Below are 13,700 nucleotides of genomic sequence, written 5' to 3'. Positions count from 1 at the left end.
AAGGTATAACCTTCCAAGACTGAACCAGGAAGAAACAGAAAATATAAACAGACCAATCACAAGTAATGAAATTGAAACTGTGACTAAAAATCTTCCAACAAACAAAAGTCCAGGACCAGATGGCTTCACAGGTGAATTCTATCAAACCTTTAGAGAAGAGCTAACACCCATACTTCTCAAACTCTTCCAAAAAATTTCAGAGGAAGGAACACTCCCAAACTCATTCTATGAGGCCACCGTCACCCTGATAACAAAACCAAACAAAGATACTACAAAAAAAGAAAATTACTAACCAATATCACTGATGAACATAGATGCAAAAGTCCTCAACAAAATACTACCAAACAGAATCCAACAGCACATTAAAAGGATCATACACCATGACCAAGTGGGATTTATCCCAAGGGTGCAAGGATTCTTCAATATACTCAAATCAATCAATGTGATACACCGTATTAACAAATTGAAGAATAAAAACCATATGATCATCTCAATAGATGCAGAAAAAGCTTTTGACCAAATTCAACACCCATTTATGATAAAAACTCTCCAGAAAGTGGGCATACAGGGAACCTACCTCAACATAATAAAGACCATATACAACAAACCCACAGCAAACATCATTCTCAATGGTGAAAAACTGAAAGCATTTCCTCTAAGATCAGGAACAAGACAAGGATGTCTACTCTCGCCACTATTATTCAACATAGTTTTGAAAGTCCTAGCCAGGGCAATCAGAGAAGACAAAGAAATAAAAGGAATACAAATGGGAAAAGAAGAAGTAAAACTGTCACTGTTTGCAGATGACATGATACTATATAGAGAGAATCCTAAAGATGGAACCAGAAAATTACTAGATCTAATCAATGAACTTGGTAAAGTTGCAGGATAGAAAATTAATGCACAGAAATCTCTTGCATTCCTCCTATACACTAACAACGAAAGACCAGAAAGAGAAATTAAGGAAATAATCCCTTTCACCATTGCAACAAAAAGAATAAAATACCTAGGAATAAACCTGTCTAAGGAGGTAAAAGACCTGTATTCAGAAAACTATAAGACACTGATGAAAGAAATCAAAGATGACAAAGACAGATGGAGAGATATACCATGTTCTTGGATTGGAAGAATCAATATTGTTAAAATGACTATACTACCCAAAGCAATCTACACATTCAATGCAATCCCTATCAAAGTACCACTGCCATTTTTTACAGAACTAGAACAAAAAACCTTAAAATTTGTATGGAAACACAAAAGACCCCCAATAGCCAAAGCAGTCTTGAGGGAAAAAAACGGAGCTGGAGGAATCAGACTCTCTGACTTCACACTATACTACAAAGCTACAGTAATCAAGACAGTATGGTACTGGCACAAAAACAGAAATGGAGATCAATGGAACAGGAGAGAAAGCCCAGAGATAAACCCACACACCTATGGTCAACTAATCTATGACAAAGGAGGCAAGGATATACAATGGAGAAAAGACAGTCTCTTCAATAAGTGGTGCTAGGAAAACTGGACAGCTACATGTAAAAGAATGAAATTAGAACACCATAAACAAAAATAAACTCAAAATGGATTAGAGACCTAAATGTAAGACCAGACATTTTAAAACTCTTAGAAGAAAACATAGGAAGAACACTCTTTGACATAAATCACAGCAAGATCTTTTTTGATCCACCTCCTAGAGTAATGGAAATAAAAACAAAAATAAACAAATGGTACCTAATGAAACTTAAAAGGTTTTGCAAAGCAAAGGAAACTACAAACAAGACAAAAAGACAACCCTCAGAATGTGAGAAAATATTTGCAAACGAATCAATGGACAAAGGATTAATCTCAAAAATATATAAACAGCTCATGCAACTCAATGTTAAAAAAACAAACAACCCAATACAAAAATGGGCAGAAGACCTAAATAGACATTTCTCCAAAGAAGACATACAGTTGGCCCAGAAGCACATGAAAAGCTGCTCAACATCACTAATTATTAGAGAACTGCAAATCAAAACTACAGTGAGGTATCACCTCACACCAGTTAGAATGGGCATCATCAGAAAATCTACAAACAACAAATGCTGGAGTGGGTGTGGAGAAACGGGAACCCTCTTGCACTTCTGGTGGGAATGTAAATTGATAGAGCCACTATGGAGAACAGTATGGAGGTTCCTTAAAAAACTAAAAATAGAATTACCATATGACCCAGCAATCCCACTACTGGGCATATACCCTGAAAAAGCCATAATTCAAAAAGAGTCATGTACCACAATGTTCATTGCAGCTCTATTTACAATAGCCAGGTCATGGAAGCAACCTAAATGCCCATTGACAGACGAATGGGTAAAGAAGATGTGCTACATATGTACAATGGAATATTACTCAGCCATAAAAAGGAACAAAATTGAGTCATTTGTAGAGATGTGGAGGGATCTAGAGACTGTCATACAGAGTGAAGTAAGTCAGAAAGAGAAAAACAAATATCATATATTAACGCATATATGTGGAACCTAGAAAAATGGTACAGATGAACTGGTTTGTAGGGCAGAAATATACACAGATGTAGTGAACTAACGTATGGACACCAAGGGGGGAATTTGGCGGGTGGTGGTGGTGGTGGGATGAATTGGGAGATTGGGGTTGACATATATACACTAATATGTATAAAATAGATAACTAATAAAAAATAGATAATGTGATAGATGGTAAAGCCTTGAGCTTTTGGAGGAGGAGGAGGAGGAGTTGTTACCCTACCCTCTGTGCCTAAACAAAACCCTAATGAAAGACAGCAAAAACAAACACAATTTTGGCTTATGTTATAAAATAATGACTCAATCTTTAATGGTCTAGGGGCTGATCATAGAGTTTTCGTATCCACACTCCCTTCCCTATGTTTGTCAACTGCATCATATAATAGTATCTATATAAGAGAAATTTCTGGGAAGGAAGAACTCCAATGACACACTAGTTGACAGGTTTTATAACGGCAAAACACTAAACTTACAATTTTAATTCTTTGGGGTTAAGATCGTTCAACGTTAAAGATCAACATTCATTAAATAAAGACCCTAAAACAGTGCCTGACATATATTAAATGGCAATAAATATTAACTATTACAATTACTATGATTATGCTACCTTTTCAAATGTGCTTATTTTAAAACGGGCAATGCCGTAGCTTTAAAAAATGTTTTTGATCACATATCCTTGATTATATTGGAAGTATATATTCAATGATAAATGTAACTGCTTTGTTTCTTAAATTCTGCTCAGAGCCATATACTCAAATGACTGTGCATGCCTTTTGGAGACATTTACTGTTTTGGTCAGTCTTTTAAATTCAGTGGCTGAGCACCTACTTTCCAGTAGTTGGCCCTTACTGCATGATGCAAAGCAAGTTTGGAAAACATGACTACTATTTAGTTTGATACTGTTTATACTTTTAAAAAAGCAGAAGGTTTATAAAACAGAAACAGACTCACAGACATAGAAAACAAACTTATGTTTACCAAAGGAGAGGTGGGGAGGGATAATAAATCAGGAATTTTGGGGTAACATATATACAGTACTATATATAAAATAAACAACAAGGACCTACTGCATAGCACAGGGAACTATACTCAATATTTTATAATAACCTATATGGGAAAATAATCTGAAAAAGAATATATATATATATAACTGAATCACTTTGCTGTACACCTGAGACTAACACAACATTGTAAATCAACTATACTTCAATTAAAAAAAAAAGAAAGAAAATTATCCTAAAGAAAGCAGGGGAGTGAACAGCAGAATGTGGCTATGCATGTAAAAGAAAACCTAGAATACTCAGAATCTCTAAGTTGAAACATAGAGCAAGTAGGTTCCTTAGAAAAGGTTTAATTTCTAATTTTCAACAGAAAGCCACCTCATTTTATTTCTACAAAAATAAAATTCACTCGTAAAATTATAGGTACATGCAGATAATGTTTATGAGGTGCTCTTAACTTCAAAAGAAAAAAATGTGAATGCCTGGGTTCTCGAAATGTCCAGGATATATTACAAAAGGTAGCAAGCAGAGCTTTGTACATTTACAATAATTTTGTACTGTTAAAGACCATGTTACCTAGTTTTTGGTACCCAGAGAAACAAGCAGCTTGTTTTTCAAAGATTAGTACTAAATTGCCATACTGTAGGTACACAACCTGGATGTTCCACTCTACTACTCTTAACACAAATTTGTATTTTTCTTACAGTTCTGAAATCTGGTTGATTTAATTTACATTAATCTTCTCAGAGGCCAAACTTGGTGGTGAGAATACCAATTATCCTGGTATTGTGTTCGACCAGATCTTACCCTGTTTGAAATTACCATTTTTCTCCTTTGGCCAAGTCTGGGGTCAAAAAAACCTTTACCCACCTACAGTATAGAAAACTTGTTTCAGAAGTCTACTTCTTCATTAGTTTAAAACCATTTATTTGGAAAGTGGCATTTTTTACAAAATGAAAACAGTAATTCTAAGAAGTACATTCCTTCACAAAATTAATAAATTTGATAATTATATTTACTTGAGAAGTCATAAGTAAACATTTTTGAGGGAAATCTTTACTTTTGGTGTGAATTACAGAGGTATCCAATTTCAGCCTTACCGTTTTCAATGTATAATGTTTCTTACAGAGTAGTTTTAGGTATATTAGTCCCACAGACATTAAAATATCACATGCACACAGCAGAGAGTTGAATTCTCATTTCTGTAAGCATTTTTCACACTTACAATATGCTACTGTTTAATCATAATAATGAATCAGTTTTGCAGTTACTGCACACTTGAATACATACAACCCTGAATCAAACTGAAAAGTACAAATTAAGAATGAAATATTTATATTTTTTTGAATGGTTACAGGTAAAGGCACATTTATTAAAAAGCAATTCTGTAATACACACTGAGAAAACTAGTAGAGCTAAGAACATCGTGAAAGAAAACAGGAACCACTTCATGAATTGCTTTTGACCTTGAAACAAATTAATTGCCAATATTAAATAATAGTGAAGTAATTCAGAGTAGTGCCAGGCAAGAAAATTTAAAATACACTTGTTTTACAACCTCATTGCCAGACCCTGAGTCATTGTAGATGGAAATACCATGTTAAGAGAAACAAAGACATTCACCCTCTTTGGGAATCAGTTCTTACTTACCGAAATTTGCCATCTGTATCGTCTGGTTGCCAGTGTCTGGACCATTGTAAATCACAACAGCATCAGCATTTCTTCTGCCTGCTGCTTGAATTTTTTCTGAAAACGTACAATTACCTCTTTCTATCAGTGCAATCCAGGGCTTCTTAGTATTAGTAAACTCAGTGTTGTAGTCACAAGCTAGGTAGTTACTGCTCTTAGGGATGCCCACCACCCCCATAGCATTAGCCACCGGTGAGGCTAATCCATAAACACCACATTCACATGTCTCTGTTGAAGTGTAGTTGCTGGTTTCATTGTAATAAGCCACAGTCACACGGGCATTCATTGAAAAAGGCGCTGTGATTTTAAATAAAAAGGTAAAAATTACCAGCAGCTGAAAACAACTGGACTTATTCTCCTGGTTCATTGCTCATTCATTTGAGCATAAAATTTAAGATGTCTGCTGATATTTCCAACTATCAGTCACCATTTGTCCACTCAGGTCCCCACTAAGCAGAAGTTTGAAATTTCAGCTGCAAGTAGGTAACTGATCTCACCTCTAGCAACGTAAGCTCTGAATACATCAGCTCTATTTCACTTTACTTAGCTACATTCCGTTTTGCCTGCCCCTCCTCCAACGGTACACACATGTAACCCTTAACCAGGATTACCTTAGCAATAAATAACACCATCAACTTTATTCTACATGTCAACTTATCAGGATTGGATGACTTCCTTCACTGACATTTTTTTCTTCTTACTGTTCCAGCTAATGAACTTTCATAAACATGGAGTGGATTGGAATGAGGAACTGGACTCTTGGGATTACCATGTGACAAAATGAAAGTCACCTCTCTCAGATCATCTAAAACACCAAACTGGTTTTCCAAGCCCTGCTGAAACAATGCTATCAACCAGTTCAGCCGGAAGTAAGTTAAGATCCATCATTTTAATTGCTACGGCATTGGTAGAATTGATTTCACAGCCTTTTTCTCTTATTTCTTTGTGGAATTTTTCTTAACAGGCTCCCCAAGGAACATCTTATGCTACCTTTGTTTATTCATTGAAAAGGAAACATATTCGTCGTTAGAGATCCTTTCAAGTACAAGGCCTTGCCCGTGGTGGGCACTCAAATATCTGTTGATGCATTCCATTAATTTTTATGTCCCATGTGTTATACTCTAACAAAAGACTGTTCAAGGTTTATATTTTAACATTTAAAAATTTTAATTCTAGTTCTTTCAAATGTATAGACAGCTTTAGTTATTTCATCGCTTCCTTTACTGTAAGCTCTGTTTTTTTTTGCATTTTTTATATATTCTTTTTTTTAACATCTTTATTGGAGTATAATTGCTTTACAATGGTGTGTTAGTTTCTGCTTTATAACAAAGTGAATCAGGGGTTAGTGAAGGAGTAGATGAATGGACAACAAGACAAACAGAGATATCAGGAGTCTGACTGGGCCAAGAGTCAGCAAACTACACAAATAGGCAACAGGCTATCAGAGAAGCAGAAAGACACCAGGTCAAAAGGAAGGCAGACACAAAGGTAGCCTGAAGTCCAAGGAAAATAGTCTGAAATAAGGAATACCACTAGAGTCAAGGGGACAGGACAACAGAAAATAGGAAACATTGTTGAAGGACTTGATCAATAAAGCTATTTCCCCCACACACACACTTCTTGTCCGTTCTTGGGCATCTGAGGTATTAGCATTGGAGTGGACCCTGAAAGTGGGAACCAACAGTTAACAGCAGAGGAGAGTTCACGGAATCTGCAGTAGAACCTGATGGATAAATCCCAGCAGATGCACAATAGAAATATGAACCTTTTTATCCTGTTACAGCTGCTGATTACTCATATCTCCCTCACAGTACCTGGTATTAGTAACAACTTACACACAGTAATCACTTAATAATTATTCATGAAAAGTTTAAAGGTCTTGTGTATTAGCTCATGGTCTATTTCAGAGTAAACACTATCGCCAACATTAAAACTCATAATAAAGACTGTATTCACTAGATAAAGAAAACTATTAAACTGAAAACAAGTGTTATTGTCAAAATGATTAGTCTGCTAATTGCTAATAGACATCTGTGATAAATTCAACATCAGCATTCAACAGGCAATTCATTAGTAAAGCTGTAGAAATTTGAGTTAACCTTCTCTACCAGTTATTAAATTGCTTCTAAAGGAACATCATTATATGCTTTTAAAATGACAACTTTCCATAACACTTTGTGGCAGTGCTGGTGAACTTTGCTAAACTATTTTAATTGCTCTGAAGTTTGAAGTGCATGACTTTGTATGGTAACCAGCATTATATACCTTGTATGTAAGTGCTTTCATGTTTCCTTGTATGGCTTTCAGAGAGTCATAACTCACAAAGATAATTTTAGATTGTTTTTAAAATTTTACAGTTAAGTAAAATTAGTCCTAGAACAATAAATACCCATCAATGCAATTTTCCAGTTAAGTCTTAAGGTAATTTGCTGGGGGGGGGGTGAGTGGTCTAGTACTTATTCAGTGTTTTTAAAATTTTATCTGTGGAACACCTACATTAGACTCACTTGGAAGTTTATTAAAAGTGAAGATTTCTGGGTCAGCCTGAATCAAAATTGGAGGAATATATATAGGAATTCACATTTTAAATAGCTCTCCAGGTAATTCTTACACACTTTACAATTTAAGAACTTTAGATCGTACAAGTTGTACATGATGACTAGTATGGGATCTAGTTGTAGTTTTTTTTTAATTAATTAATTTATTTTTGGCTGTGTTCGGTCTTCATTGCTGCGCGCGGGCTTTCTCTAGTTGCAGTGAGTGGGGGCTACTCTTTATTGCGATGTGCGAGCTTCTCATTGCGGTAGTTTCTCTTGCTGTGGAGCGCGGGCTCTAGGCACTCGGGCTTCAGTAGTTGTGATGCGTGGGCTCAGTAGTTGTGGCTCGCGGGCTCTAGAGCACAGGCTCAGTAGTTGTGGCACACGGGCTTAGTTGCTCCGCGGCATGTGGGATCTTCCCGGACCAGGGATTGAACCCATGTCCCCTGCATTGGCAGGCGGGTTCTTAACCACTGCGCCACCAGGGAAGTCCTAGTTGTAGTTTTGACAGATTAGCTGCTGTCATTTTATTTCACCCTCATCGTGCTTCAACTTCCAATCTATAAAGGTCTGATGTTTTATTTGTACTTTAGGTGGTTCTCTGAACATTTCTGAAGTTATCTTAAAAACCAAAAGGTTGTGCAAGTGCTGATACTGCAACAGCTAGTGTTATATCCTCAGGAAAATAATAACCTCTCCTGGACTTTTTCTTCTTTTACACAATGAAAGAGGTTGGGTTAAAATTTATCTATCAGGTCTTCTCCAGATCTGCCATGCTAGAACTCTATGAAAATGAAAGTTGTTTCAAAACTATCAATTGTTAATTTTTCCTTATCAGAACAATTGAAGTGGAAGCTGCATTGAGAGCAGACGAACTATAGCACCTAGATAGGAGGTAAGTTCAAAGTACTGGGTGAAGCTTGATCTCTAATAAAACTAACAAGTGCTTGAAACAGGACTATGTAACAGTGGTTTTCAAACTTGTCTGCACATTAGAATCATCTGGGGGAGATGTTGACTCTCTTGACGCCCAGGCTACACTCCAATCAGAAACCTGGGGTGGGGGTGGCATGTAGGAATAATTTTTTAAATTAATTAATTAATTTATTTATTTATTTTTAGCTGCGTTGGGCCTTCGTTGCTGCGTGTGGGCTTTCTTTTTTTAGTTGCGGTGAGCAGGGTCTACTCTTCATTGCTGTGCGTGGGCCTCTCATTGCGGTGGCCTCTTGTCACGGAGCACCGGCTCTAGGCGCGCGGGCTCTAGACGCGAGGGCTCTAGAGTGCAGGCTCAGTAGTTGTGGCACACGGGCCTAGCTGCTCTGCAGCATGTGGGATCTTCCTGAACCAGGGCTCAAACCCATGTCCCCTGCATTGGCAGGTGGATTCCTAACCACTGCACCACCAGGGAAGCCCAGGCATAGTAATTTTTAAAACTCTCCAGGTGATACCAATATGAAGCCAAGTTTGAGAACCACTGCTATGTTTCAAACATTTAATACTACTGGACTTTTTCAACTACATGTACCTTAATAAATATTAAGTATCTTGGCAAAGGTACAAATATTAATTAAGGTACAGAGAAGTGAATCACTCATCTCTTAAGCAAGGAACACTTCAATTTTTTCCATATGATTGAATAACAGCTATGGCAAACCTACCATTTAAAGATGACAAGGACTTCCCTGGTGGCGCAGTGGTTAAGAATCCGCCTGCCAATGCAGGGGACACGAGTTTGAGCACTGGTCTGGGAATATCCCATGTGCCACGGAGCAGCTAAACCCGGGCACCACAACTACTGAACCTGCGCTCTAGAGCCTGCGAGCCAAAACTACTGAGCCTGCACTCTAGAGCCCGCGTGCCACAACTACTGAAGCCCGTGAGCCTAGAGCCCGTGCTCCGCAACAAGAGAAGCCACCGCAATAAGAAGCCCGTGCACCGCAACGAAGAGTAGCCCTGGCTCGCCGCAATTAGAGAAAGCCCGTGCGTGCAGCAACGAAGACCCAACGCAGCCAAAAATAAATAAATAAATAAATTTATTAAAAATAAATAAATAAAAAATAAAGATGAGGAAGTACAGGGCTGTGTTTCTAATAGAATACAGGTACCCCTTGATTGTTCATAGCAAACTTCCAGTTCTGCCTTGGGTGACTCTGACTTGGTGTATGTTCAAAAGAAATTAATTTTAATATTAGCCCTAGCCAAATAAAAGAAATAGTCACAAGGCCATATCCAGCTACAAAGGAAGCAAGGAAAAGTATTCTTTATTCTACATAGCCATGTGCTTAGCTAAACATGGGGAGAAGTATTACTATAGAATAGGTATTAGGGTACAGCTAGCAGTCTCTGCTAACCTTCTTATAATCCATTTTCCTTCCAGGAGACAGTGACCACTCTAAAACATGAATCGAATCAAGGCATATCCCTGGCCACAAACCACTTAATGGCTTCCTAGTGCTCTGAAGATACATACTAAAATCCTTACCATGGACTATAAGGCTCTGTGTAATTTGCAAGAGCCTTTGTCTGTCTGTCTCATCTTGTATCCAACTTTCCGCACTCCAGCCATATCAGTTCTCATTCAAGTTCTCAAGCACACCTTGTGCTGCAAGGCCTTTTCACCTCAAGTTCACTTCCTCAGGAAAAACTTTCCCAATGCCCCCCGGCCAGCTTCCTTTGTGAAATTTATCTTATTTATTTGTGCAATTATTTGAATGTCTTTCTCCTCCACAACACTGTAAGCTTTATGACAGCAGAGGCCATGTCTGTTTTTGCTTGTATTGTATTGTGTTCCTAGTGCAAACTCACTGCTTGCCATAGAGTGGGCATTCAAATACTTGGATATATGCTGCAATAACTGGGCTCATTATTTTATGAACCCTAGGATTTAGAGAAGTTTATCTCACAGTAATCTACTAGCTGAAAATTTATTATTATTCAAACGTTTTACTTTGTGCTCAAATTAGAGTTTAAAGAAACAGGCATTGGAGTTATAAGCCCAACCTTAAAATTTAATTGCCTTGACAATATTTTTTTTTTTTTTTTTTTTTGTGGTACGCGGGCCTCTCACTGTTGTGGCCTCTCCCATTGCGGAGCACAGGCTCCGGACGCGCAGGCTCAGCGGCCATGGCTCATGGGCCTAGCTGCTCCGTGGCATGTGGGATCTTCCCGGACCGGGACACGAACCCACGTCCCCTGCATTGGCAGGCAGACTCTCAACCACTGCGCCACCAGGGAAGCCCACCTTGACAATTTTACATTAAATCATTTAGTCTTTTTCTGTTTCAGGTTCCTATCTACAAAACAGACATTAAAAACCTTGTTAGGGGCAACTCCTAGATCTTAAGCGACTAGAAGTCACATGCAATAATCTCAGAATAGCATCAGAAGTACTCAAATTTTTAAAAAAAAGGTTACTTGATTTTCAATGGAAATGTGCATATGATTAAAAACAGCTAAAATATTTCAGATTTCTGTTTTGAAAAAAATACATATATGTATCAATCACTGAAAAGGTAACAAATTAGGAAGAACATTAGCAATAAAAATAACTGGGATTTAAATATTTCAATTTTTTTTGTTATAATGAGCTGCTATAATTGATAATGGTCTAATCATAACTTTAAAATGTTCTTCATAGAAAACCACATTTTCATGACACACATGAAAATAACACAAAGACATTTTTACTGTTCTAATAACTATATTAACATACCAAAAGAATCATACAACTGGATGGGACCATTATTTTGCAAATTTTACAAATAAGAAAACTAAGGCCAAGCAGTTTAAGTGGCTTTCCTTAAAGTTCCACAGGGATTTAGGGACAGACCTGTGGCTAGCTTTAAGTCTGTTTTTTCAAAATCTACTTTTTATTTCTTTAGTATAAAGGAAAGCAAAAACTTAGGGCTAGAAGTGGTATCAACATAACAATGTAAGAATGAGGGATAATATTTAGTGGGTGGTGTGACCTAGACCAAGAGATAAGTTTTTATCTAATGTTTCCATTTTGGAGATGTGACATTAATGTAATATGACTTGACTCAAATATAATCTCAAATAACTGAAATCTTCAGATAATCCCCAAATCTAGTTTTATGTATTCATTTTAACCCTTTTCCCTAAAATTTCCTTACTAAAAACAACTGATTACTGAAATAAGCTGTACTAATACATACTTCACCTCCCATCAGTTTACCTGAAAACTCATGGGTAGCAATGCTTAAAAAAAAAAAGGAACTGTACCTGAACAGGTAACTAGCAAAATAGCAACCAGCTCAATTATAAACCATATAAATGACTTCAGAATAATAGAATTGGTTATAATCTATAGTCCATGTTGGCAGAAGCTATCTAGCCAAAAACATCAAATATTATTAGTGTCACCAAATAAGGGTTTCAAAATTTTTAAAAGTCCTTGTCTTAATATGAATAAAATTAATGCAGGATAATTCCAACAAAGAAAAGTGGCAGGATAAACATGTACTCAGATTCTTCTTTTAATAGTTTATCAAAGGATTTCAATGTGTAGATCTCATGTACCATCTAAAATTAGAAACTTCAGTGAAAGATTGTGGTAGACTATGTAATATTTCATAATTTACTAACTGATTTGTTAATATAAAAGTGACACCACAGTAGTATATTTGTGTTGCTTTGGAAAGAAGCAACACATATTGTCACTTGAAGATAAGGTCTTCTGATGTAGTTTGCTATTTTTCTTAGGAAACTGCCACAGTAGCTATCCAATTTTGCCATAAACTGGAAATGTGGACACAGATGTTTAACTCCAAATTTGGATAGAAACATTACTATAATATAAAACAAATTGCCATGGAAGTTTTTTTTTTTTTTTTTTTTTTAAGCAAAGCTTTTATTTTCAAGGAAAAAAGTATATTTTCTCATTTTCTGTTCTTGTCATAAATTTTAATTATTTCCAGTGGAACCAAAACCTCCTGAACCCCTTTCAGTGTCATCTAAAACTTGAACTTCCTCTATTTCTGGGTAAAATATCCGTTCACAAATGAGCTGTGCAATTCGATCACCCTTTTTGACTTCGAACTTTTCTTTGCCAAAATTAAACAGTACAACACCAACATTTCCTCTATAATCTTCATCTATGACACCAGCTCCTACATCTATGAAGTGTTTTGCAGCCAAGCCAGAACGTGGAGCTACTCTCCCATAGCACCCAGAAGGAAGAGCTATCTGAATGTCTGTTTTCACAAGGGCTTTCTCCATAGGTGGTACTGTGTAATCATAGGCACTGTATAGGTCATAGCCCGCGGCGCGCTCGGACCCCTTGGTCGGAGCGGTGGCGTGCTCCGAAAGCCGGACAAAGCGGAGCCGCATGCCGCCCTCCTCCTTAGGCCGGGCCCGTTTGCTGGGGGAGATGATTTGCGCCTCTTGAGAGCAGGGCATGGCAGGGCAGAACGTGAACACAAAGGACCAGGCGGAACAAGAGACAGCAGGGTGAGCGCAGCGCGCCAGTTCTAAACTTCCCCGGAAGTTGTTTTTAAAGATCCTAAATCTTTTTTTTAAATTAATTTATTTATTTATTTTTGGCTATGTTGGGTCTTTGTTGCTGTGCACAGGCTTTCTCTAGTTGCGGCGAGCGGGGGCTACTCTTCGTTGCTGTGCACGGGCTTCTCCTTGTGGTGGCTTCTCTTGTTGTGGAGCATGGGCTCTAGGTGCCCAGGCTTCAGTAGTTGTGGCACACGGGCTTAGTTGCTCTGTGGCATGTGGGATCTTCCCGGGCCAGGGCTTGAACCCATGTCTCCTGCATTGGCAGGCAGATTCTTAACCACTGTGCCACCAGGGAAGTCCAGGATCCTAAAACTTAATAATGAGTTCATATTTCTCATTCAATATAAGAACAGAAATTACACCTGTTAAAGTGTGTAGTTTTGCAATCTCGGCCTGAGGTTTTTTAGTCAATAGTCATT

General features: G+C 37.5%; 2 protein-coding genes across 2 annotated transcripts in view; both read right to left on the bottom strand.

Annotated features, from left to right (window-relative positions):
• RNF128 (ring finger protein 128) overlaps positions 1–5,588 on the bottom strand; it is a 99,316-nt gene extending 93,728 nt beyond the window's left edge. The window contains exon 1 of the mRNA XM_065900813.1: positions 5,183–5,588. Coding sequence (XP_065756885.1) covers positions 5,183–5,588 — 406 coding nt within the window. The remainder of the gene's footprint in view (positions 1–5,182) is intronic.
• Positions 5,589–12,681: 7,093 nt separating this feature from the next.
• LOC136142943 (deoxyuridine 5'-triphosphate nucleotidohydrolase, mitochondrial) lies at positions 12,682–13,176 on the bottom strand. The gene has a single exon (XM_065901240.1). It carries the CDS (start codon positions 13,174–13,176, stop codon positions 12,682–12,684), a length of 495 nt encoding a protein of 164 aa, XP_065757312.1.
• Positions 13,177–13,700: the final 524 nt, after the last annotated feature.

Source organism: Phocoena phocoena, chromosome X (genome assembly GCF_963924675.1).
Source record: "Phocoena phocoena chromosome X, mPhoPho1.1, whole genome shotgun sequence".
NCBI lineage: Eukaryota > Metazoa > Chordata > Mammalia > Artiodactyla > Phocoenidae > Phocoena > Phocoena phocoena.
The sequence above is the reverse complement of the archived record's forward strand: the minus strand, read 5'-3'. Positions and strand labels throughout refer to the sequence as shown.

Coding starts and splice junctions, on each gene's coding strand:
- LOC136142943 (XM_065901240.1), bottom strand. CDS start 13,176: ATGCCCTGCTCTCAAGAGGCGCAAATCATCTCCCCCAGCAAACGGGCC.